Raw genomic sequence first — 25,000 nt, forward strand, 5'->3', positions numbered from 1 at the left:
TGCCATGGGATTTTAATGATGGACTGAAAGGGCCATTAAAGGACATTCCACAACCTATCCCTGAACCAGATTGTGGACAACTTGGTTGTATCCTTGGTGTTATTGTCTTGATGGAAAGTCCAGTGATCACCGAGCTTCAATTTACACACTGAAGGCATCACATTTTTCATGCCAAAATGGCCTGATACCTGAAAGAATCCATGGTGTCAGTCACATAGTCAGGATAGCCGCAAAACACCCCCATAACAGGACTGACCCACCTCCATGATTGACTGTGGGGATGGTGTCGTTCTTATCACCTTGTCATCTTACTCCAGACGTACTGCTGATCCATGGGTGTAAAACTCATTTTCAGTGTCATATGTCTGTAAAACCTTCTTCCAGGACTCCACAGGTCTTTCCTAATTACTTCTTGAATATTCAAGTCATCATTTCCCTTGAAGTTTTGCTTTCTTCCACACCCCAAGAAGGTTGCTGTTGTACCATATTTAAAAAAATGTATGAATGGTGCTGCCAGAGTTGTCTATTGGAAATTGAAGTGCCTTGGAAATGTACTTTTAGCCATGACCTTTCTTGTGTAATGAAATTATCTCCTCGATTAGCTTTTGAGACAGATTATTTTTAAGTGCATTTTTTGCATAGAAATACATTTTTAACATCTTAAATGTTAAAACTTAAATAAGTGCCATTGCAGGTTGATGACTTCATTTTGTGTAGCCTTACATATTTAAGAAACATCTACATGCAATAGGGGTTGAATAATTATGACATGGCTGTATTTTTTAAAATCCTGCTATTTAGAAACACTATGACATTGAATATGTCACTCAACTGATATAGATGTAATGTTGGGGGGGGGGTGGGATTGAATAATTTTGATTGCAACTGTATCTATATACATACATAGAGTATAAAATATTGAGCAATCAATCAGGCTATATTTGGCCATTGTTAATGCCTTGTCAATGCATGTTTTTGGTTAACAGAAAATGTAGTCAAATTTAAATCGGTGTAGTGTGAAATAAGTGTACAATTAATTTCTGCAATTATTTCTAATTGTAATCATTCAGTTTATCATATGTTGTCAGCTGGACATTATCACAAAATAAACAATAACGGGGTGACCAGTGGGGGGGTTTAAATAATCCACCAATCAGATGACTGTACATACAATATACCGCTTTTTACATGTTTACAAAGTAAACGATAAATGTACATGAAATATTGATTTGAGTGTAAATTATTTTATGTGAGAATGAGTTTGTAGTGACACAAGAGACATGAAACTAGAAGAGCTGTGCAGGACACATCAGCTATTGGCCGACCCTGTTCTCGATTTTATATCATCATCCATCTAATTAATAATTCAGTATCGGTTGAGCTGGTTCTGTCATTGAAAAGATTCATTGATTTTGTTGTATTTTGTGGTGACAGTATGCTCACTTCCTGAAGAGAGACGCTAACCGCTTACAGATTATGCTCCAGAGAAGAAAACGCTACAAAAACAGAACGATCCTCGGCTACAAGACGCTCGCTGTTGGAGTCATCAACATGGCCGAGGTAAAACGAAACAAAGTAACACTTTTAATTGCTTCTCAGTGTTTCCAGATCTCTTTTTGTAGTCCATGTGCTGTTACTGAACATTGAATCTCTTCAAGTCAGGACAGCAGTGTGTATCCATCAGTGTCTGTGTCACTTTTAGTGGATGTTTGTGTGCACACACTCTTGATTTACTGTGTGTTCAGAGGAATCATGTGACTCATTACATTAACACTAACTCCTGCAGACTGTCCTAAACTGGCCAACATGTTACTCTAGTCTACAGTTTCAAACATTGGAAATAGTACATCACCAGTACACTGTTTCCTTAAATCTAAGCAAAGTTACTTGTAAAACTTCTTCAGTGGTAAGAACCTGGTTCATTATGTTTGTAAGTATGGTTAAATTGGTCAATGTACAGATTGATACAATATAATTCTGTATATGACATGTTTGTGTAAAACAATGATTTAAAGGAATATTCCGGGTTTAATACAAGTTAATCTCAATCGACAGCATTTGTGGCATAATGTTGATTACAACTAAATTAATTTCGACTCGTCCCTCCTTTTCTTTAAAAAAAAAGCACAAATCTGTGTTCCAGTGTGACATTTACAATGGAAGTCAATGGGGTCAATTTTTGGAGGGTTTAAAGGCAGAAATGTGAAGTTTATAATTTAATAAAAGCACTTACATTAATTCTTCTGTTAAACGTGCAGAATTTGAGCTGTAACGTTGTTTAAATCATCGTTTTTTTATTATGGTCGTTTTTGGGTTTGGGGCGTTATGTCGTCATGGCAACAAAGTTGTATACATCTTTATACAGAAAAGGTTAGTGAGTCATTTTATCACACTAAAATCATGTTAATGAAATGAGAGAACGGCAGAGAATTCTGTGTCAATATTAAAGCTCGGGGAAGTTTGACACACTTATTTTCACAGTGTCAGAGTCATTTTATAAGATTCAGACTTTTCAGTGTCATAGAGGTGCATTATGGGAAAGACAGAAGCGAGGTACAGCAGAAGATATTTGTTTTCTTAAAGACTGCAGAGAAGTGAAGTGTGTGTGTGTGTGTGTGTGTGTGTGTAAAGTGCTGTTGACACTGATGGTGTTTGTGCAGGTGTTGCAGCACCCGACAGATGGCGGTCTGATTCTGGGTCTCCATAGCAACGTGAAGGATGCTCCAGCACGTGTGGCGGAGATCAGCGTCTTCTCTCTGTCGAGTCAACCCATCGACCACGAGTACAACAGCAGCCAATCAGGAGCAAAGACCAAAGCCTCTGGTACAACACACACACACACACACACACAGTACAGCAAACACATCTGAATCTAGTCTCAAAGTGTGACCTTTGACCCAGGGGCAGATCTAGAAATTTGCGATACAACTGCATTTCCACAGGAACCACAAAGTAACCATTTTGCTGCTGATTTGCCAACATTAAAAAAAACTTTTTTTTTTTATAATAAAAAATAAGTAACAAAATGTCTATCTGCACCAAGACATTGTCTATTAAACACATCAACAAATTCTAAATGTTCCTTAGCTTGAGATAAAACTTGCAATCTGGACTAAACGTCAATTTGTTTTTTTTAAATTGTGTAAAGTGTACACATGGATGGAGAGTGTATGCATATCCCATGTTATTCTGATAATAAAGTCCTGTAGGTTTATCACCTTTGTTACAGCTGGAATAATCTATTTGAAAGATTAACACTAATTAGGTCAAACTAAACTGTACAGAAAGTTGTACTGTGGGGGGCAGTGCTGCAAAACTCATTAATATTAATTATGTTATGCACAGTAAAAGATTCTTTTAAATTACCTGTTTTGATCAACAGTAATTGTTAATGACCGGTTCAAGCACTCAGATAAATATTTCACATAATAAGGTAATTTCATCTCTACATCTGCCACTATCAATCTTGGGATTTTGTTAGTCAGTAGATGAACACATAGATCAGCACTTTGATTAAGAACATGACAGATTGGTCTAGTGGTCATTTTTTGCCTTTATTTTGAGAGGTTTTGGATTCTAATTCGCCCAAATATGACTTTTTATTTTAATAAAACGTCAGTGGATGGGTGTTACACTTTAAAAATAAAATGCAATAAAAGATGCGAGAGGGGAGATGAGAGTAGTGGAAAGACACATTTATTGACTGTTCTGTATATGAAAGAACAGCGAACTCGGAAATTCAGACAGCGACAACCACAAACTCTGCGCTCCAGCAGCGGGAACCTGGAATGCACCTGAGCACCCGAGAACGAGATGGAACAGCTCACCAGCAACCGTCTCTCCCATCGTACAACCCAGCCATGAAACACTCAGTTTATATAGGGAGGAAACACACTGCACCCCATCGTGCCACATCGCGCCCCATCGACAGTCAGCTTACCTGGTTACAGCACACCTGAGAGCGATTAAGAGAGAGGGAGAGAAAGAGAAAAAGACAACACACACACACACACACACACACACACTACATACACACGAACAATACATTCGTATTGTATTCGTATATACATTCGTAAGGTAATCACAGTGGGGGACATGGACAAGAGCGTGAGCTACGGGAAAACTGCCGACTTTAAATTACACTGAAAACATCCGCAACACTTATAATAATATTCAAAATAACACATTCCAGTGCCGGATCACCAGTTGAAACACACACAGACAAAATAGAAACTCCTACTCCAGAACTGGAGATGTTTCATCTGGATTATACACATACCTGATGAAAGCTATTTCAAAAAGTGGTGAGAACACATCTCACCCATCTCAACCCATAACTGACAGCGATGTATCTAATAATCATTCAGTGAATACTTGGAAAGAGCTGTGAAATTCATCTTTACCTCTTGTTTTCCATGTATTTATGTGGTCATTGTTACTGAGGAAATAAACACATCAACCCACGAGACCAAACACTGTACACGCACTGCAATAGTAGGTACACGATTGGCCGCTGCTGTAATCAATCACGCTATGGGTCTGAGGTCATTTGTGCGTTCGGTGAGAGTTTAGGCTACACAATGTCAACATCAACTATAATATACAGTACTTACACTGATATTTAATACATTTGGGTATGCTGGGGTGGCAGATGGGGTGGCAATGTTTTCCACCCCGGTAGATCCGCCCCTGCTTTGACCTTTGATTATCAGCATTAAGTCTGTGAGTCACTGCAAATTATTCTGACCAAGAACTGCCAACGTATCACAAATGTTTTTTGCTTTTTCATCCCATTTAGGGCTGAGTAAATCTGACCCCACAGTAATAGACTAGTGTGGAAAACACTCTGCAGTAGTCTCAGTTTGTGAATGGATGATTGAGACTAAAAAAAAATAGCTGAAATGTGTGTAAACTTTGTGATGAGGATTAATATTTGTCCAAAGTTAAGTAAAAATACAGAATATTTCTGTTGTACTGGTGGATATCTAGTTTACTTGCTTCAACAGGACAAGTCTAAAACAGAACTCTGAATATGTTTCACAGATTTGATGTGATGAACGTCACAAATGTTGGTCAAATCCAGTGACTAGTTCTTTCTCAGAAGTGCTCGTTGTAGCAGTGTGGTCACGACTTTGTTCCCTGGTGGACTGATATAAACTTGTGCACACTGACTCCTGGAAGTTGTGTAAAGCAGCCAATCAGGGACCAAATTCACAACAAAAATAAAACATTCTTAAGAAACAAATTAACATTCTAAGAAGTTTCAAAGAATGTTCCTAAGAGCAACAATGTAACCGATCAACTGTCAATCTTAAGAAAAAGAACATTCTCAAGAAGTCTTACAAATACAGAATGTGACTTGCTCCATCATTTTGAGCAATGCAATCTGTGTTCAGAGAAAAGTTACTCGAAACCTGTTGATCGCAGTTTATTGGCTGTGTAGTCCATCGTAAGATCAAGATGATGCAGGTAGTGGTCAATATTCATCGAGTCTCTCTGTAAATTAAACACATGAGCTCGTTCATTGAGATTGAACTGCTGTCAGTAAATTGGGAATTACAACACTTCATCTAAACATAAAATTAACATTAATATTATATTTCAGATCATATCTGATGTGAAGAGTGTGAATGTTTCTATAAAACACATTAACAGTGTTTTGTTTTCAACTCTTTTACTTTAGTCTTCACATGCTCATTTACTGCATTTATGTGTTTAAACTCTTAACTAATGTGTCCATCCTCTTTCAATGACTTTTTTCATACTGTTAATAACAAATGACATCAGACGTCCAGATCTGTTTATAGAGCAAGTTCTTGATGTTCACTGAGAGTCCAGTTACAAGTGATGTTGTGTAACAGACTCGTGTGTGTGTGCGTGTGTGTGTGTATCAGATCGTTCTCCAGATATGGATAATTACTCTGAGGATGATGATGACAGTTATTCATCAGAGCAGGAGGCCAGTGATGACGCTGTACATGGACAGGTGATATACACACACACACACACACACACACACACACACAGACACACACACACACACTCACACACACACACACACACACACACACACACACACACAGACACACACAAACACACACACACACACACACATGTTGGTGCAGCTATCATTATGAGGACTCTCCATAGACATAATGATTTTTATATTGTACAAACTATAGATTCTATCCCCTAACCCTACCCCTAAACCACACACACACACACACACACACACACTCACACACACACACACACACACACTCATGTTGGTGCAGCTATCATTATGAGGACTCTCCATAGACATAATGATTTTTATACTGTACAAACTATAGATTCTATCCCCTAACCCTAACCCTACCCCTAAACCACACACACACACACACACACACACACACACACACAACACATGATGGTGCAGCTATCATTATGAGGACTCTCCATAGACATAATGATTTTTATACTGTACAAACTATAGATTCTATCCCCTAACCCTAACCCTACCCCTAAACCTAACACACACACACACACATACACACACACACACACACACACACACACACACACATGATGGTGCAGCTATCATTATGAGGACTCTCCATAGACATAATGATTTTTATACTGTACAAACTATAGATTCTGTCCCCTACCCCTAACCCTACCCCTAAACCACACACACTACACACACACACACACTCATGTTGGTGCAGCTATCATTATGAGGACTCTCCATAGACATAATGATTTTTATACTGTACAAACTATAGATTCTATCCCCTAACCCTAACCCTACCCCTAAACCTAACACACACACACACACATACACACACACACACACACACACACACACACACTCATGTTGGTTTAGCTATCATTATGAGGACTCTCCATAGACATAATGATTTTTATACTGTACAAACTATAGATTCTATCCCCTAACCCTAACCCTACCCCTAAACCTAACCCTCACAACACACACACACACACACACACACACACACACACACACACACACATATGTTGGTGCAGCTATCATTATGAGGACTCTCCATAGACATAATGATTTTTATACTGTATGAACTATAGAGTCTATCCCCTAACCCTCATAAACCACATTTATAGCATAATACCCTTGTAATTACCAATTTATGACCTAAAAAAAAGTCCTCGTAAACCACTTAAACCTGCCCACACACACACACACACACACACACACACACACACACACACACTAACACACACACACACACACACACACACACACATTCACACACACACACACACTCACACACACACACACACACACATTCACACACACACACACACACTCTCTCACACACACACTCACACACACACAGACACAAACAGACACTCACACATACACACACTCACTCACACACACACAGACACAAACAGACACTCACACATACACACACTCGCACACACACAAACACAAACAGACACTCACACTTACACACACACACACTCAAACACACAGACACACACTTACACACACTCAAACACACAGACACTTACACACACACACACACACACACACACACAGACACTCACACATACACATACAAACACACACAGACACTCACACTCAAACACACACAGACACTTACACACACTCACACACACACTCAAACACACACAAACACACACTCACACTTACACAAACACACACACACACTCACACAATACACACATACACACACACACACACACACACTCACACACACACTCTCTCTCACAGACACACACACACACACACACAGACACTCACACATACACACACTCAAACACACACAAACACACACTTACACAAACACACACTCACACAACACACATACACACACACACACACACAACTACACACACACACACACAACTACACACACACACACTCTCACACAACACACATACACACACAACTACACACACACACACACACTCTCTCTCTCTCACACACACACTCTCTCTCACAGACACACACACACACACACACACACTCGCACATTTAAATATGAGACATTTATTTTTATTGGTTGTTGTTGTAGGATCTGTATGATGAAGATGATGACGTACGAAAACCAAAAAAGCCTAGACGCAAAATGATCCGAACCATCTCAATGACACGAGTGAGGAGCTGTCTGTCTCTCTGTCTGTCTCTCTCTGTGTATATCATCATATTATTACTGTCATTATCTTCTTCTCTGAATAAACTCACACTTCCTCTTCCTGTCATTCACAGCAACCCAACTTTAAACAGAAGTTTGTGGCCTTACTGAAGAGATTCAAAGTCACTGATGAGGTGAGACGACTTGTGTGTCTGTCTGCAGAAGTTCCCTCATTGTTAGCTGTCTTGATAATGTGAGAGGGGAAACAGGAAGTGGTTAACCCAGGTGTGTGATTGGTTAGTCTGTGATTTAGTCTGTTCAGATGCTTCTGTTTTGATCTCAACAGCAGCAGTTCTCTCTGGATTTCATTGTCTCATATGAACTCGAACAAAAGCTCTGATTATTCTGCTGTTGAATATCTTGTGTGTCATTTGTCATTTCCACAGTAACCACATCGGTTCTGATCCATCTCTGTGTGTGTGTGTGTGTGTGCAGGTTCTGGACTCAGACCCGGTGGATCAGAATCAGGAGGTGGAGGAGGATCTGGATCTGCTGTATGACAGTCTGGAGGTTTATAATCAGAGTGACAGTGGACCAGAACTAGAAGATAATGAGAGTGTTCTGAGCACGCCCAAACCCAAACTCAAGTATGAGCTCAACACTCACACCCAATATATTACACTCACAATATACAGTATAATGTGATCCGTATGACATTATCTGAATGTATTTAATAATCACATATGAACTGTCAGTCAACAGTTAAAGTCATGATAACTATGAAATAACACAAATGCAAGAATTCTGTAGTGAGTGACCAAACAAATGTGAATCAAGTGAAATCTGTCTTGTGTTTGCGGTTGTTGTTGTTTTTGTTTATTCTCAATCTGAGGTGCTTTTGAAACAGTATTGAAGAAGTTCACGTGTGTGCTGGACACATGACCACTGATGCACCTTCACTATCTGATACAACAAATAAGAATCAACAGTTCAGCTTTGTAAAGAAGAAATTCATGCATCAGCACAATTTAAATTCGCCTACAGGCAAAGCAGTCCACAATCATAAAGTCTTATCGGAAATGTATGACAAGCGATCACTAAAGACCATCTTTTGATGAAGATGATGATGATATAGTGTTTATGAAATATGACAACATTTACTTTTAATTGTTTATATTATAATATGTTGTAGATTAATGTAGGTGCACATTTTATATCCCTTATTTGTGTGTATGAGCAGCTGGAAGCATGAAGCACAAACTTTTCAAAATAAGAGTCTGCGGTATATTTCAAAGTTAAAGTGCTTTTCTGATTAACATTTTTTATTTATTCATATAGATAACAAAGATAAGCAAAACATATATATATACAGAATCAACATTTACCCCCACTATTACCCCTCCCCCTCTTAATCCCCAACCCCACCCTGACCCTCAACAACATCCGTGTGGTCACATATGATTATAGACTCACAAAATAAATATATATATATATATATAACAATCACATGCATTTAAAACTAAACTTCTCTCTCCACTGCTCCTCCCCGAGAACCCTCCAAAAACGCCAGATAGCTGCCCCATTTCCCGCCAAACGAATCCCAGTTCCCCAGCCTTCTACATAACACTTCCTCGAAAGCCGCCACCCTCCCAATCTCCGTGCACCATTCTTGAAATGAGGGCGCTCCAGCCGACTTCCATCCCCTTAAACAATTTGTCTGCTGATCATAACACTGGTTAAGACCCAATTTTTTATATGTTGCAACGTGAGTACCACAAAATAACTGACTCACTCCATTGACTTTATGAAGGACATCGCTTGCTAGGGACATGTGAATGTTTTACGGCCATCCTTAGCATCTGTTCTCAATTTGGCCGGGAACATCAGTGCAAAAGCGACCTTCCGTTGATGTAAGAGTTTCTTGCATTCCTTGAATTGATCACGTTTCTCTCTTGTCGAATTTGCAATGTCTGGGAACAAGAAAATGCTGCGATTCTTCCAAGAAAGCCTTCCTTTACTCCTCGTCTCGCAAGATCTTTATCAGATGATCTCATAAATTCGGCCAGAATTGATCGGGGTCCTTTCTCCCTCAGCGGATCGCCGAGCCGGGACTCTGTGAGCTCGCTCAATTTCCAGCTTATGGCCTATTATGTCGAGCAGACTCTGAAAGAGCCCGTCCAGGAATTTCACCATATCCTGACCCTCTTCGCCCTCTGGAATTCCAACAATACGGACGTTATTCTGCTGGCTACGGTTCTCCAAGTCCTCCAGCTTTTCTCAGACACACTCCAAATCCACCTTAGTCGCTTAGTAGCAGATAATTCCCTCTCCAATGACTCCAGATAATCGATCCGTTTCTCGACATCCCCCACTCTTGTAACCACCTCAGTGAATTTCGTCTCCATGGCTGTGATCGATCGACGTATCACAGCAAGATCCTCCAAGTCAGCAACGACCTTCGTCAGCATTGCCGACATGTTCAACATTTCTCAACGAATTTCCCTCACTTCTCCGACCAAATCGACTCCTGGGCTCGAGGCCTCCGGGGGTGTCAGCTTGAGCATGTGAGTGTCTTTTAATGTCTCCAAAGCCCGAGGATTTTGAATTCTTTGACATATTGTCCTCCTAGAACAGTTATGGAACAGAGTGTATCGAATCTCACCGGTTTATATCATTAAAAGTGTTAAAACTAGCAAAGTGCGCAGAGCTCGCCGTTCACACGTCTGAACCTCGCATGGCGTCACGTGACTCCCCCAAGTTAAAGTGCTTTAAAGTTAAAAGTTCCATGCTATGAATCAACATTTAATATAGGGTACCAATTTTAAAAACTATTGGCAGATTTACTGGCTTTCTTTCAACACATTATTGAATCAGCACAATCCAATATCAGTCGACCTCTAAATTTATCTATTTATATAATGGTACATAAACCAGTTTAAATGTGATATAAATATATATACGTATGTGGAAAACATGTCTTGAGTATTTTAAACTTGCATATATACTACCCTGTTTTACTGATGATCAATGTTAAGGTCATGTTGAATGTGTGCCTGTCTGTTTAAGGAAGAGTCTGTGATACAAGATTTATTTTGAGATTGATTTGGTATGAGAAATGATCATGAGAAAAATAAGTTCAGTCAAGTGTGTCCGAACATTTGACTGGTGGTGTAAGCGTCTGTAACGATTTAGATTTACTGATTCGATTTGATTCAGATTTCAATTCAGTTTGGGGTTATTTCAGTTATAATGTCCATTTGCTTACAGATGTTACTAAGTAATTATTCAACTGATTCTAAACAATTATAATAAAATTACAAGCAATAGATCAAATTAAACCGTGAACATTCAGAAATAAAAAAACAAACATAAAACTACTTTAATACTTTTAACAACACACTAGACAGCGGCAGGTCTATTAGGTGTGCATTTACATTGATTTTGATAAAAATCCACTTTTTTGTCCCATTGATTATGTTCACTTTAGACATTACTGTTTACATTAATACCTTTGCATTTTCACAGAGTTTTGAAGTGTATTTCAGTGTTTAGGTGCATATCCACATTACCAGCGCTCTCAGATCATACGTGCATATAAAGCACACACACATAACCCGCCTGTCAATCAGTCAAACGGCGCGCAGGAGCCGCATTGAGGAAATAAAAAGTGATCTTTGACATTCTCGTTATTTGTTTAGTTTCTGTCTCTACTCTCAACCAGTGGTTGTCATGCAATTGCCATCATGAACACCCCTGATTTACAGTAAAAGATCGATCGTGTGATTTTAAGATTTGTATTCATATGTTTGTGTTTGCAGGCCGTTCTTTGGGGGAATGTCTCACTCGAGTTCTCAAACAGAGATCGGGAGCGTTCACAGTCACAATCAACACAGAGACACCTCACACACTGTGAGTTGAACACATACACACTCTTAATTTAGCAAGCTTCTTCCATCAGTGGAGCATGTTGTGTGAAATGTGATTATCACTGATCTAGACTGATCTCATCGCAAGTTTATGAACACGAATGGAATATTAATCTGAGCATGTGCCCGAGAGGCTGTAAACTCTTTAGGAATGCAGTGTGTGGTACTAACTACACACACACACCCTGAGTGCCCAAATATCCCCCCAAACTATCCCTGAGGGACGGGGCATGGGGATGTTTGGGGTATTTTTGGGGCATGACATTAGATCTGTGTGTATGTGATCTGGGGGTCTGTCATCGCTGGAATCACAAACATCTGAGCGAGAGAGACGGTACAGACGCCAGAGATGTTCATCCACTGAAGTGTTTAGAAACATCGGCACATTCCAGTGTAGACTGAAAACAGTCGAGCTGCTGTCTGACATGAGGTCAACAGAGATTACACGACAATACACACACTTGAGAAGGAAGAGAGCAGTGATTATACTTAGTCAAACTTAGTGTTAGGGGTTTGTTTACATCTGTAATAGTGATGCTTGTCCTTTAAACTTAGGGTTAGGTTTAGCTGTTCTCTTCAGCTGTTTGTGCAGCTGCTTTCTGATGTATTTATCACTCTACTGACATCATTACAATCTCACACACACAGAGCGCCCCCATCAGCACAACTGTATTAATGCATCACTGCTGTGTTCTTCATGTTCAGGGCTCTGACTTCCTGTCGGTGGAGAGGTGTAAGGCTCCAGGGTCACGACCCCAGGATGACACCAGTATGGACACCACAGCTGGGGTGAGAGGTCAACTTTACCCATTTACCAGGGTTCCCACGCATCCTGGAAAACCTGGAATTTTGCAATGCAGCTTTCCAGTCATGGAAGTTGTAAACTTTAGATAATGACAACGGTCGGAATGCTGCTAAAGAAGGCGGAAATGTGTCATCACAGTTTGTGAAAAGGGTCCATTAAACCACAAAAGGCTATGATTTAATTTAATAAATATGAAATCTGCGTGTGCTGCACACTTCTAAATGAATCTGTGATGCCAGCCACACATACACTAAAAACATCGTTATCACGTGTGCTCTGAAGCGCACATACAGACTATATTTATTTAATTAAATCTCAGCTTTTTGGGGTTTAATAATCACATTGGGAAGTGAGAAACTACCATCAAAAACACACAGAAAACCCAAAATAAAAGCTCAATTTAAATGGGAAATGGGGGAAAAAAACTACTAAATTGTCGCGTTCACACATACAGCCTTTTCCAGAAAATTACCTACTATTTTCAGTTTAGAGGTCATATGTGAACGCGACCCTTTCGAAAATACTGGTAAATTTTGCTCTGGAAATTTTCCTTAATGTGATGTTGTAACATTACTTATAAATTTACTTATTGATGGTAGTTGAAGTCAGAAGTTTACATACACTTTAGCCAAATACATTTAAACTCAGTTTTTCACAATTCCTGACATTTAATCGTAGAAAACATTCCCTGTCTTAGGTCAGTTAGGATCACTACTTTATTTTAAGAATGTGAAATGTCAGAATAATAGTAGAGAGAATGATTTATTTCAGCTTTTATTTCTTTCATCACATTCCCAGTGGGTCAGAAGTTTACATACACTTTGTTAGTATTTGGTAGCATTACCTTTAAATTGTTTAACTTGGGTCAAACGCTTTGGGTATCCTTCCACAAGCTTCTCACAATAAGTTGCTGGAATTTTGTCCCATTCCTCCAGACAGAACTGGTGTAACTGAGTCAGGTTTGTAGGCCTCCTTGCTCACACATGCTTTTTCAGCTCTGCCCACAAATGTTCTATCGGATTGAGGTCAGGACTTTGTGATGGCCACTCCAATACCTTGACTTTGTTGTCCTTAAGCCATTTTGCCACAACTATGGAGGTGTGCTTGGGGTCATTGTCCATTTGGAAGACCCATTTGGGACCGAGCTTTAACTTCCTGGCTGATGTCTTGAGATTTTGCTTCAATATATCCACATAATTTTCCTTCCTCATGATGCCATCTATTTTGTGAAGTGCACCCGTCCCTCCTGCAGCAAAGCACCCCCACAACATGATGCTGTCACCCCCATGCTTCACGGTTGGGATGGTGTTCTTTGGCTTGCAAGCCTCACCCTTTTTCCTCCAAACATAATGATGGTCATTATGACCAAACAGTTCAATTTATGTTCCATCAGACCAGAGGACATTTCTCCAAAAAGTAAGATCTTTGTCCCCATGTGCACTTGCAAACTGTAGTCTGGATTTTTTATGGCGGTTTTGGAGCAGTGGCTTCTTCCTTGCTGAGCAGCCTTTCAGGTTATGTCGATATAGGACTCGTTTTACTGTGGATATAGATACTTGTCTACCGGTTTCCTCCAGCATCTTCACAAGGTCCTTTGCTGTTGTTCTGGGATTGATTTGCACTTTTCGCACCAAACTACGTTCATCTGTAGGAGACAGAATGCATCTTCTTCCTGAGCGGTATGATGGCTGTGTGGTCCCATGGTGTTTATACTTGCGTACTATTATTTGTACAGATGAACGTGGTACCTTCAGGTGTTTGGAAATTGCTCCCAAGGATGAAGCAGACTTGTGGAGGTCCACAATTGTTTTCTGAGGTCTTGGCTGATTTCTTTTGATTTTCCCATGATGTCAAGCAAAGAGGCACTGAGTTTGAAGGTAGTCCTTAAAATACATCCACAGGTACACCTCCAATTCAGTACACCTCCTATCAGAAGCTAATTGGCTAATTGTCTAAAGGCTTGACATAATTTTCCAAGCTGCTTAAAGGCACAGTTAACTTAGTGTGTGTAAACTTCTGACTTCAACTGCACATTTGGTACATTTACCAGTAAAGGCAATCTAACGATTTTCCTGTAATTTACCTGGTTGCATGTGTAAACAGGGCTTATAGTAATGTTTACTTTAATTAAATAATAATAATAATAATATTAATAACAACAATGTATTAAAGAAATATCTCACATCTGTGATGTTCTGTTGTGCAGCACTTCATTTGACAAATAACTTCAGTGTTTCAGATTTTGTCGTGAGGATTTTGTAAAATATGATTTGATAAAAATAATGCAATGTTATGTTAAATATTACTCTTAATAAGAATTTTTGCATTTTTTTCCTGTAAAGAAAATCGAATAAATCCTTAAAATACATTTACTTGAGAATCGGTGGCCGCGTTCAGACCTGCTATTAACATCCAATCACAAGTGGACCGCTGTGACAGTTCACCTGATGCGTCGTCTTGTGTTTCGATTGACAGACCGTCCCCCTCGATGTCGCTGTCTGCTGCGCTGAAAAATGACTTCACTGTTGTTGTTGTTGAGCACACGGCCAGACAGACACTGAATGTGTCGTGCTAGATAGTGTACTTCCTATTTCTCATGTTCATTGTTAAAGAACACCCGCTTGTTCATGGCCTTCTTAAATGTCCACCAGGGATGGCGTCATTTCCATTTGGACACATTTGCCGTTCACACTATAACTGGAATGTGGACTTTGAGTAATCTGATCACAAAACGTTTTGCACCTGTATTTAGCGAGACGGATGTTAATAATGGTCTCTTTCTCGGCACTGCATGTCTCCTCTTGTGACCTTTCTCTCCCTGTGAGTTTCATACATTATTCAGACTGAGAGGAAATGAGCCACCACCTGCTGTGACCTCTGACCTTTACTGCTGGCGTTACTCACAGCTTCATGCAGCTCAGTTCCATCTGTTTCATGTGTTATCAAACCTTCACACCTCATTACCTGAAAACTCAAATAGACATTAAAGGGATCATTCATCTAAACATGAAAATTCTGTCATTATTTACTCACTCTCATGTCGTTTCAAACTCATACACTGTTGTTGTTTCTGTGGAACACAAAAGGAGAAACTTTGAACACTTTTTCATACATTGACTGTTCAGAGTGACCACGAGGGGCGCCGGACCTGACATAAAAATATGCGCACTTCTGGCGCATGCATTAAAAGTAGTATAGCATGGGAATTGACTGAATAGAAATGACTACTAGCCGCTTTGAGTCATTGCTTTCCTGCTCTTGATAGACAACAAAGATCAAACTGATGTCTCTCGCTCAAGCAATCAATAGTCCAGGCTCTGGTTAACCTAAACTAGTGATGAGTGCTCTCAAAATTAGCTTCTTAAAGCTTCGAAACCTTTACAAATCAATCGTTTCGAACCAATGCTTCAGGATGTTTCGTAAGTCACATGATTTCACCAGCAGGTGACGCCAATGTGTGGAGTTTCGAGCACTTAGAAACAGTGAATCCTTTTACAAATCATTTAAGTCAGAGCTTAATGACTTAACGAAAAAATAAACCATTTCATAACATAAAATGACATAACATTAAACGAAACTAAAAACATAACTGTAACCCCCAATAAATTTAAATGTTAATGTGTAATGAAATGTGTATGTTAAAATTTGAAAAATGACAAAAAGTAGATCATATGACATCTGGCAATCATCAGAAATCTCGTTTGTGATCGTGTTCTGATTAAAAACTGGCATGTTGATGTGTCACACCTTGTTTTGACATCACTGACCCCAAAATGCCATTGATTGTTTTGTGTGGAGCGGAGAAGAAGTGTTAGTTATTCATTCATTAATTCATTAATTCCTTCATTCTTCTGTGTGTTTGTGCAGGAAATGGATGCAGAGCATCATGGGATAGTAACAGGAGATGTGTCGGTTGGTTTGGAGTCAAACACGGATCGATTGAACAGCTCTGCTGGAAAACTTAAGACTGATTCACAAAACCACACGAGTCCCAGGTACACCTCACTACAGTTACATCAGAAAATGAACGATTTCCTTGATTTCTCAGTTTGCTGATGTGTTTTTGTTTTTCATTGGTTGCTTTCTCTGGTGTAAGAATGACCTTTGTGAAAGTGAAATGTGAGTGGACTGTGCAGCGCTGAGCATCTCTTTGTGTTTCTGACCTGCAGTAAAGCTGAGAACAGGGTCCCACAGCGAGCGCACAGCACATCCATGAAGGACCGACAGAATTCACGAGCTCAGAGCGACCGTATGACCAGCGTGGACATCGAATATTCGCCAGACACCCGATTCACCACACAGGTACATCAGAGCTCTTTCAAACCCTCCACAATGTTAACAAAGTATATTTAGCAAGTCAGTACACTCTCTCGGGCAGCTATTTTCTATGTAAACAAGCAGCATAAAAGTGCAGCTCCAATATACTTGAATGGGGAAATACCAAAATCTCCAAAACGGTTGGTCAAGATTATGACCAGCCATTTTGGGCGGATGCCCATGTCGCCCATGCCTAAACCCACCCCTCCTGACAACACTGGTATCATAAATTGTGCTTCTATACCTCAGATTATGCTAAAAAACAAAATTTTCCTGGCTTGTATAGCTAATACGCATGCACATTCTTGAGTTGATTGACAGGTGATGTCTGTATCTAAAAGGTGACTGGCTCTTTTACCTGTAAGGCGGGACTTTCTTTCTACATCCGTTGACTGTTGGGTGTTCCAATATCTCCCATTCATATTAATAGAAGTGGCCTGTTTCTGCTAAATAGAGTCTGATGTTAACCCTTTAAACTCAGGTGGGACCGCGAGAAAAAAAAGACATCAAAATGTTAATAACTACAGTCTCGACCAACACAAAATAAGTATCGTTTGAAAGCTTAGAAGCTCTACTTTCCAATGCATGTAGACATTATGACCAAAACTGAACAAGTGCTTTGAAATTTGCAGACAAATCAGAAGTGCTCCATTTTGATCATTTATAATAAAAAATTGCAATCAGTAAAAACATCAGACTGATCAAATATCCATGTGTCATATGTTGTTGGAAAGCTCTCAAAGAGTAGAATACAACCAGCCTATTTGTTTCACTCACAGACACAAATATTGTGAGTAATAGCTAAGTATATGTCTTTGACAATTATGCTGGTGTTGCTAATATGCCTCATTTACGCTTATAACTTCACGAAACATAAACGGAACATAAAATATCACACACAGTACCATTACTTAGAGGAGGTGATTATCTTTCAAACGAGTCCACACACAAGATAATCAGATGCATAGATCATTAGATAATCCACATGAAGCACAATGTTACATATGGCCACCAGGAGATGGCGCCAAATACATGACACAGACTCAATGATGACTCAAATGACACAGAATGAAACTCATTCTGTGAACTCTCATTACTAAAATCATGTCTGTATGCTATACAAACCTTTAGTCGTTGTTGTGTTTGCATGTGTAATTAGTTCTTATGTATAATTATTATGTTTTATTTGTTTGGAGAGGCTTTTGGACACTTGGAGATGTTTTTGGACACAATAATAAATTATTTTTGTAATGGTATAACTTTTGATTGCTTCATCGTCTCAACACAAATGTTTTCTCATATACAGTTGACATGATTGGGAACAAAACAAAAGCAGTTTTTTGGAGCCACCTTATTTACACCCAGAGATATACGGTATAATGTCAAATAAGAAAAATACGGGGGAAAAAATGTCAGTTTTGTCTCAATTTTTTTTTATTGTGATTTTTCAGTTTCTTAGGCTGAGAGTTTCAGAATGTATCATAAAATTTGAAACGTTTTCATTACAATGAGACCGAACACGTGACCCTCCTTGTTTCTTTGTCGAGTTATAAGCCTTTAATTTTGGGTATGCAACTGAAACAGGAAATCTTTAAAAACACCTTCAGAGCTTAAAGGGTTAAACATTTCTGAATGTAATTCATCTGTTTACACATTCATTAATTCTAGAACATAATCTGAAGATCATTCAGCATAGCTGCCTTAAAGACACATCATGCAACTGGTCATTTTGCGGATGCTTTTATCCAAAGCGACTAAAAGATGAGGAACAGAACAAGCAATTCAACAAACAAAAACAAGGACTAAACCAGCATTTTGTCTAGATGGTTAAACCTTTTTCTGCAAAAAATCTCATGAGAAGTTTTGCTATGGAATACACCTACACATTAGTTAAAGTAATTTGGTACCTGAAACAGAAACTTTTGAAAAGGCTAAATAATGTCTGTGATATTTACATGTACATAACACGTGTGTTGTTGTGTTTTTCAGGTGCCCCGCAAATCAGTTTACGATCAACTGAATCAGATATTGATCTCTGACGAGAGACTTCCAGAAAACATCATCCTGATCAATACACTCGACTGGCAGGGACAGGTGTGTACACATATGTGTGTGTGTGTGTGTGTGTGTGTGTGTGTAATGTGATTGAGAGGTTTGATTTGAAATGTAATTAGTGGCCATGTTTTCATGCACATCATTTAGCAGATAATGTCTGTATTTTCTGCTTAAAGATGTTCAAAAGCTTCTCTTCTATTGAATATTCTTGTATAACTGTAATCAGTATATTCCAAATAAACTAAAGGTGCGTCCCAAACTGCACACTTCTGAGCTATTCTACATCATCAATTAGTGCGAGTAGTGTGTTAACATTGAAAATGCAACAAAAAGAAGTGTACTGTGAGTACCCGGATGATGCACTTCTTCAACCATCAAAACAGAGCGTGGAATGTTGGACACTTCATGCACTCAACCCTCGCGGCTTAATGTACATAGCGGAAGGGCTGGAGTTACCTGACCATGACGCTGGTCTGACAAAACAATTGTAATTAATGTTGAAAGTAGCAACTAGCGAAACTTCAGTGAAAACATTCCCTTACAAATGTGAGTTACATGTTTTACCATCACCCCACGCTGTGTGAATATGTACGTTGTTTAAGACACAAGTGTTTTTAAACGGCAAATATTTCCGTTTAGTAAAAATTTGTTAACTGCTCCACTTGTGACGATACTACATGGCTTAGTGCATAGTGTATAGTGCTTCATTTAGGACACATCTAAACTCCTCTATTGCGTTCGGGTCATTTTTTTTTTACCTGGGAGTGGTATGTAATAATTTTTAAATACCACATCGTTTTTAGTACAAACTTTGTGACTCAGTCAAGACTATCAAAATACACTGTAACAGTTAAAGGACGGGAAAGGAGGAGGCGGGAACTGGCTGAACAGTCAACATAAACTTTAATGATATAAATGAACTTAATACAACATAAAACATAAGGACACACACACACATGCAGTGCGGCCGCGTGCGTCTCTCTCTCTCGACCTGGCGTCTCTGGCTCCCCTTTATCTCGCTCTCCTGCTGATTAGCTGATTCAGTGCCGGCCATGCACCATCACGGCCCGGCCATGCCCTCCTTCTCATCACATACACATAATAAATGTTTTCCAGATTTTTTAATTAAAAGAATTAAGAGATATAACCATTTAAAAACCCATTCGCCAGTCAATTTTGAACCGGGCATCAGTTGTGGCTTTACACATGATATTATGTAGATTTGTTTGTACATCTACTGTGGCGGGGTGAGCAAGAGACAGACACAGTGGGTGTAGCGTCAAGCCAAGTGTGGCGGCATTTATTAAAGATAATAATAAAAATGAGGGCCTGGGTATCTCAGCGAGTATTGACACTGACTATCACACCTGGAGTCGTGAGTTCGAATTCAGGCGAGCTGAGTGACTCCAGCCAGGTCTCCTAAGCAACCAAATTGGCCGAGTTGCTATGGAGGGTAGAGTCACATGGGGTAAAAAAGATAATAATAAACATAAAATGCCCGTAAAAGGAGAAAAAAAAAAGTGTCCAAGGGGAATGGTGATCAAAACAAAGGGGAATTTGGCATCCTCTCGTTTAAACGGGGCTCCGTGAAGGGTGAGGAAGTGTCCAAGAAAGGGCCCAGGCAGCCGCACGCGCTCCCCTCCTGGGTCCGCAGTGCATGGGGCAGCGGTGTCCTTGGTGGTCTATCTTCCCAGGCCTGCGGCAGGTGAGAAGGTGTATGCAGAATCGGAACACAATAGGAGGGTTAAAGCATGCATGTTATTGTCCTGTTGTTCTCTTGTGGACATATTGCAGAAACCTTTGCTTTTTATTTACAACTCATTTGTAGTAATTCTACACAGAAATGTTGTTCTCATTCATGTTCTTCAGAATAGCACACAAAAATGCAAAACAATCTGAAGGGTGTAGGTCACATGCTTTCATTTGTCTGGATGTTGATTTGTGTTGATGTGTGATAATAATTATGTGTGTCTTGCAGTATGTAGCAGAAGTTCTTCAGAAACAGTCTCAGCCCATCGTGTCCACCTGTTCGGCCGCTGATGTTCAGGCTGCATTTAACACCATCATCACACGCATTCAGAGATTGTGAGTATACACACTCACACACACACATATACAGTGTGAATAACCGCAGATATCTGAGTCACACTGATCCTGTGAGGAATGTGGAGTCAGTGTAAATCGCTCACTGTCACATATAGTATCATTCCAACAGCAGAAAGACAATGTTCCTTATATATGGTTGATCTGTGTCATGTGACTCTCTGACAGCTGTAACTGTAACGCTCAGACTCCACCCACCGTCAAGGTGGCGGTGGCGGGCGATCAGAGTTATCTCAGTACTGTACTGCGACTCTTCGTAGATCAACTGGCCAATAAGACGCCTGACTGGCTGAGCTACATTCGCTTCCTTGTCATCCCCATTGGTGAGTATTTACTGTTTACTGTCCAACCTTTTTAACCCTTTAAGCTCTGAAGGTGTTTTTAAAGATTTCCTGTTTCAGTGGCATACCCAAAATTAAAGGCTTAAAAACAAAAAAACAAAAACAAGGAGGGTCACGTGTTTGGTATCATTGTAAAGAAAACTTTTCAAAATTTGTAACGATATAGATTATGATACATTCTGAGACTCTCAGACTAAGAAACTATTAGAAAATCACACACACAAAATTTGCACACACTTTTTTCTTATTTTTCTTATTTGACATTATATATCTCTGGGTGTAAATAATCTGGCTCCGAAAAACTGCTTTTGTTTTGTTCCCAATTATGTCAACTGTATCTGAGAAAAATGTTGTGTTGATATGACAAATCAATCAACAGTTATAGAAAATGTCTCCAAACAAATAAAACAAAATTGTACATAAGAACTAATTACACATGCAAACACAACAATGACTAAAGGTTTGCATAGCATGCAGACATGATTTTAGTAATGAGATTTCACAGAATGAGTTTCATTCTGTGTCATTTGAGTCATCATTGAGTCTGTGTCATGTATTTGGCGCCATCTCCTGGTGGTCATATGTAACATTGTGCTTCATGTGGTTTATCTAATGATCTATGCATCTGATTATCTTGAGTGTGGGCTTGTTTGAAAGATAATCACCTCCTCTAAGTAATGGTGTGTGATATTTTATGTTCTGTTTATTTTTCTTGAATTTATAAGTAGAAACGAGGCATATAAGCAACACCAGCATAATTATCAAAGACATATACTTAGCTATCACTCACTATATTTTTGTCTGTGAGTGAAACAAATAGGCTGGTTGTATTCTACTCTTTGAGAGCTTTCCAACAACATATGACACATGGCTATTTCATGAGTATGATGTTTTTTCTGATTGCAATAATATGGACAGTGCAAATTGTTTCTAAATTATCAAAACGGAGCACTTCTGATTTGTCGGCAAATTTCAAAGCACTTGCTCAGTTTTGGTCATAATGTCTACATGCGTTGGAACCCTAACCCTAACCCTTTCAAACAATACCTATATTGTGTTGGTCAAGACTGTAGTTATTAATATTTTGATAAGTATTTTTTTTCGGCGGGCCCATCCGAGCATAACGGGTTAATAAGCAGTATGAGCTAATAATACTTGATTATTGTGATTGTGAGTTTTGTGAAGACTGAAGCTTGTTTTATCTGTTCTGAAGGCTCTCATCCGCTGGCGAAGTACGTGTCATCGTTCGACAGTAAATTCAACAGTATGTTCATGGAGCCATCGTGGAGAGAGCTGTTCTGCCGGACAGAACCTCCAACCACAGGTACCTGAATGACTCCTCTGCTGCCACAGTGCTTTTCAGGATGGTGAGGGGGGAGTGTGGGGTGATTTCTCCTGAAGTCCACTATCACCTCCACTGTTTTGAGCATGTTCAGCTCAAGGTTGTTGTGACCGCACCAGACAGCCAGCTGATCAACCTCCTGTCTGTATGCAGACTCGTCACCGTTGCGGATGAGGCCGATGACCGTGGTTTCATCTGCAAACTTCAGGAGCTTGACAGAGGGGTCTTTTGCAGTGCAGTCATTTGTGTACAGGGAGAAGAGCAGTGGAGAGAGAACGCATCCCTGAGGAGCACCAGTGCTAATAGTGAGGGTCTCGGATGTGAGTTTCCCAGTCTAACTAGCCGCTGCCTATCTGTCAGAAATCTGGTGATCCATCGACAGATTGGGGTGGGCACGGAGAGCTGGGTCAGTTTGGTTGAGAGAAGATCAGGCATGATGGTATTGAAGGCTGAATTGAAGTCCACAAATAGGATCCTTGCATAAGTCCCAGGTCTGTAGAGGTGTTGCAGGATATAATGCAGTCCCATACTGACAGCATCATCCACAGACCTGTTTGCTCAGTAAGCAAACTGAAGGGGGTCCAGCAGGGGTCCAGTGATGTCCTTCAGGTAGGCCAAAACCAGTCTCTCAAATGACTTCATGACCACAGACGTAAGAGCGACAGGTCTGTAGTCATTAAGTCCTATGATTTTGGGTTGGGTTTTTTTTTGTGGAATGATGGTGGAGCATTTGAACCAGCATGGAACTTCACACTGCTCCAGTGAGCTGTTGAAGATCTGTGTGAAGATGGGGGCCAGTTGGTCTGTGCAGACTTTCAGACAGTCAGGTGAAACACCATCTGGGCCTGAAGCTTTCCTAGTCTTTTGTTTCTGGAAGACCCCGCACACATCCACCTCACAGATCATAATTGCAGGTTGAGTAGCAGGAGGGGGAGGTGGGGGTTCCTGGAGGTGTTGGTGTGTGTGTGAACTGAAGGTAAGAGCGGGGAGGGGTGTGAGACTGGGCTTTTCAAACCTGCAGTAAAACACATTCTGGCCTGGTTGTACAATGTTTTAAACCCACTTCTGTAAGCATCCTCTTTGGCATGACGAAGCTGCCTGAGTTTTCCTGTAAAAAATGGTTTATCATTATTGAATGATAAAAATGTCCTAGTAGGGATGCACATATCCTCACAGAAACTGATATATGATGTCATTGTATCTGTGAGCTTGTCCAGGTCGGTGGCTGCAGCTTCAGAAACACTCCAATCAGTGCAGTCAAACCAGGCTTGTAGTTCCAGCTGTGCTTCATTGGTCCATCTCTTTACAGTCTTTATTACAGGTTTAGCTGATTTTAGTTTCTGTCTGTAGTTTAGAAGAAGATAAACCAGACAGTGATCAGAGAGTCCCAAAGCTGCTCCAGGGACAGAGCGATATGCATCCTTTATTGTTGTGTAGCAGTGGTCCAATATATTTCTGTCTCTGCTGGGGCATGTGATGTGTTGTTTGTATTTGGGCAGTTCACAGGTGAGGTTAGCTTTATTAAAATCTAGTTAGCTTTATTACGATAAGAGAGTCTGGGTGTTGTTGCTCCGTGTCTGTGATGTGATCAGCCAGCTGTTGCAATACTGCGTTCACACATGCTTGTGGCGGGATATAAACACTCACCAGAATAAACGAGGAAAACTCCTGCAGCGAGTAGAAAGGCTTACAGTTGATGAAGAGTGCTTCTAAATTAGGACAGCACATCTTCTTCAATGCTGTTACATCTGTAAACCAACTTTCGTTGATGCAACAGCATGTTCCACCGCCTCTCGTTTTCCCCATTTTGGACCCTACATACTGGCAGATAAAAACCGATGTGTATTGTGTCTGTTTGTGTGTCTGTGCAGACAGTGTTGATGTGGCAGGACGGATCGTTCAGTATCTGGCTGGTGCAAACGTCTCTCATCAGTTCCCCATCTCTGAAGCCATGCTCACCTACAGACAAAAGAGGTACGTGTGTGTGTGTG

At 40.0% G+C, this 25,000-nt stretch overlaps 1 protein-coding gene across 2 annotated transcripts in view; it reads left to right on the top strand.

The window, feature by feature from the left end:
- Positions 1–25,000, top strand: part of LOC127411926 (phosphofurin acidic cluster sorting protein 2-like) — an 84,484-nt gene that overhangs the window by 41,824 nt on the left and 17,660 nt on the right. For both annotated transcript variants that reach the window (XM_051647837.1, XM_051647838.1), the window contains exons 4-18: positions 1,435–1,560; positions 2,661–2,823; positions 5,895–5,986; positions 8,061–8,141; positions 8,255–8,314; positions 8,616–8,767; positions 11,939–12,029; positions 12,752–12,835; positions 16,719–16,846; positions 17,021–17,153; positions 19,158–19,262; positions 21,202–21,308; positions 21,495–21,649; positions 22,881–22,991; positions 24,881–24,983. In XM_051647837.1, coding sequence (XP_051503797.1) covers positions 1,435–1,560; positions 2,661–2,823; positions 5,895–5,986; positions 8,061–8,141; positions 8,255–8,314; positions 8,616–8,767; positions 11,939–12,029; positions 12,752–12,835; positions 16,719–16,846; positions 17,021–17,153; positions 19,158–19,262; positions 21,202–21,308; positions 21,495–21,649; positions 22,881–22,991; positions 24,881–24,983 — 1,691 coding nt within the window. The remainder of the gene's footprint in view (positions 1–1,434; positions 1,561–2,660; positions 2,824–5,894; positions 5,987–8,060; positions 8,142–8,254; positions 8,315–8,615; positions 8,768–11,938; positions 12,030–12,751; positions 12,836–16,718; positions 16,847–17,020; positions 17,154–19,157; positions 19,263–21,201; positions 21,309–21,494; positions 21,650–22,880; positions 22,992–24,880; positions 24,984–25,000) is intronic.

Source organism: Myxocyprinus asiaticus, chromosome 21 (genome assembly GCF_019703515.2).
Source record: "Myxocyprinus asiaticus isolate MX2 ecotype Aquarium Trade chromosome 21, UBuf_Myxa_2, whole genome shotgun sequence".
Taxonomy (NCBI): Eukaryota; Metazoa; Chordata; class Actinopteri; order Cypriniformes; family Catostomidae; genus Myxocyprinus; species Myxocyprinus asiaticus.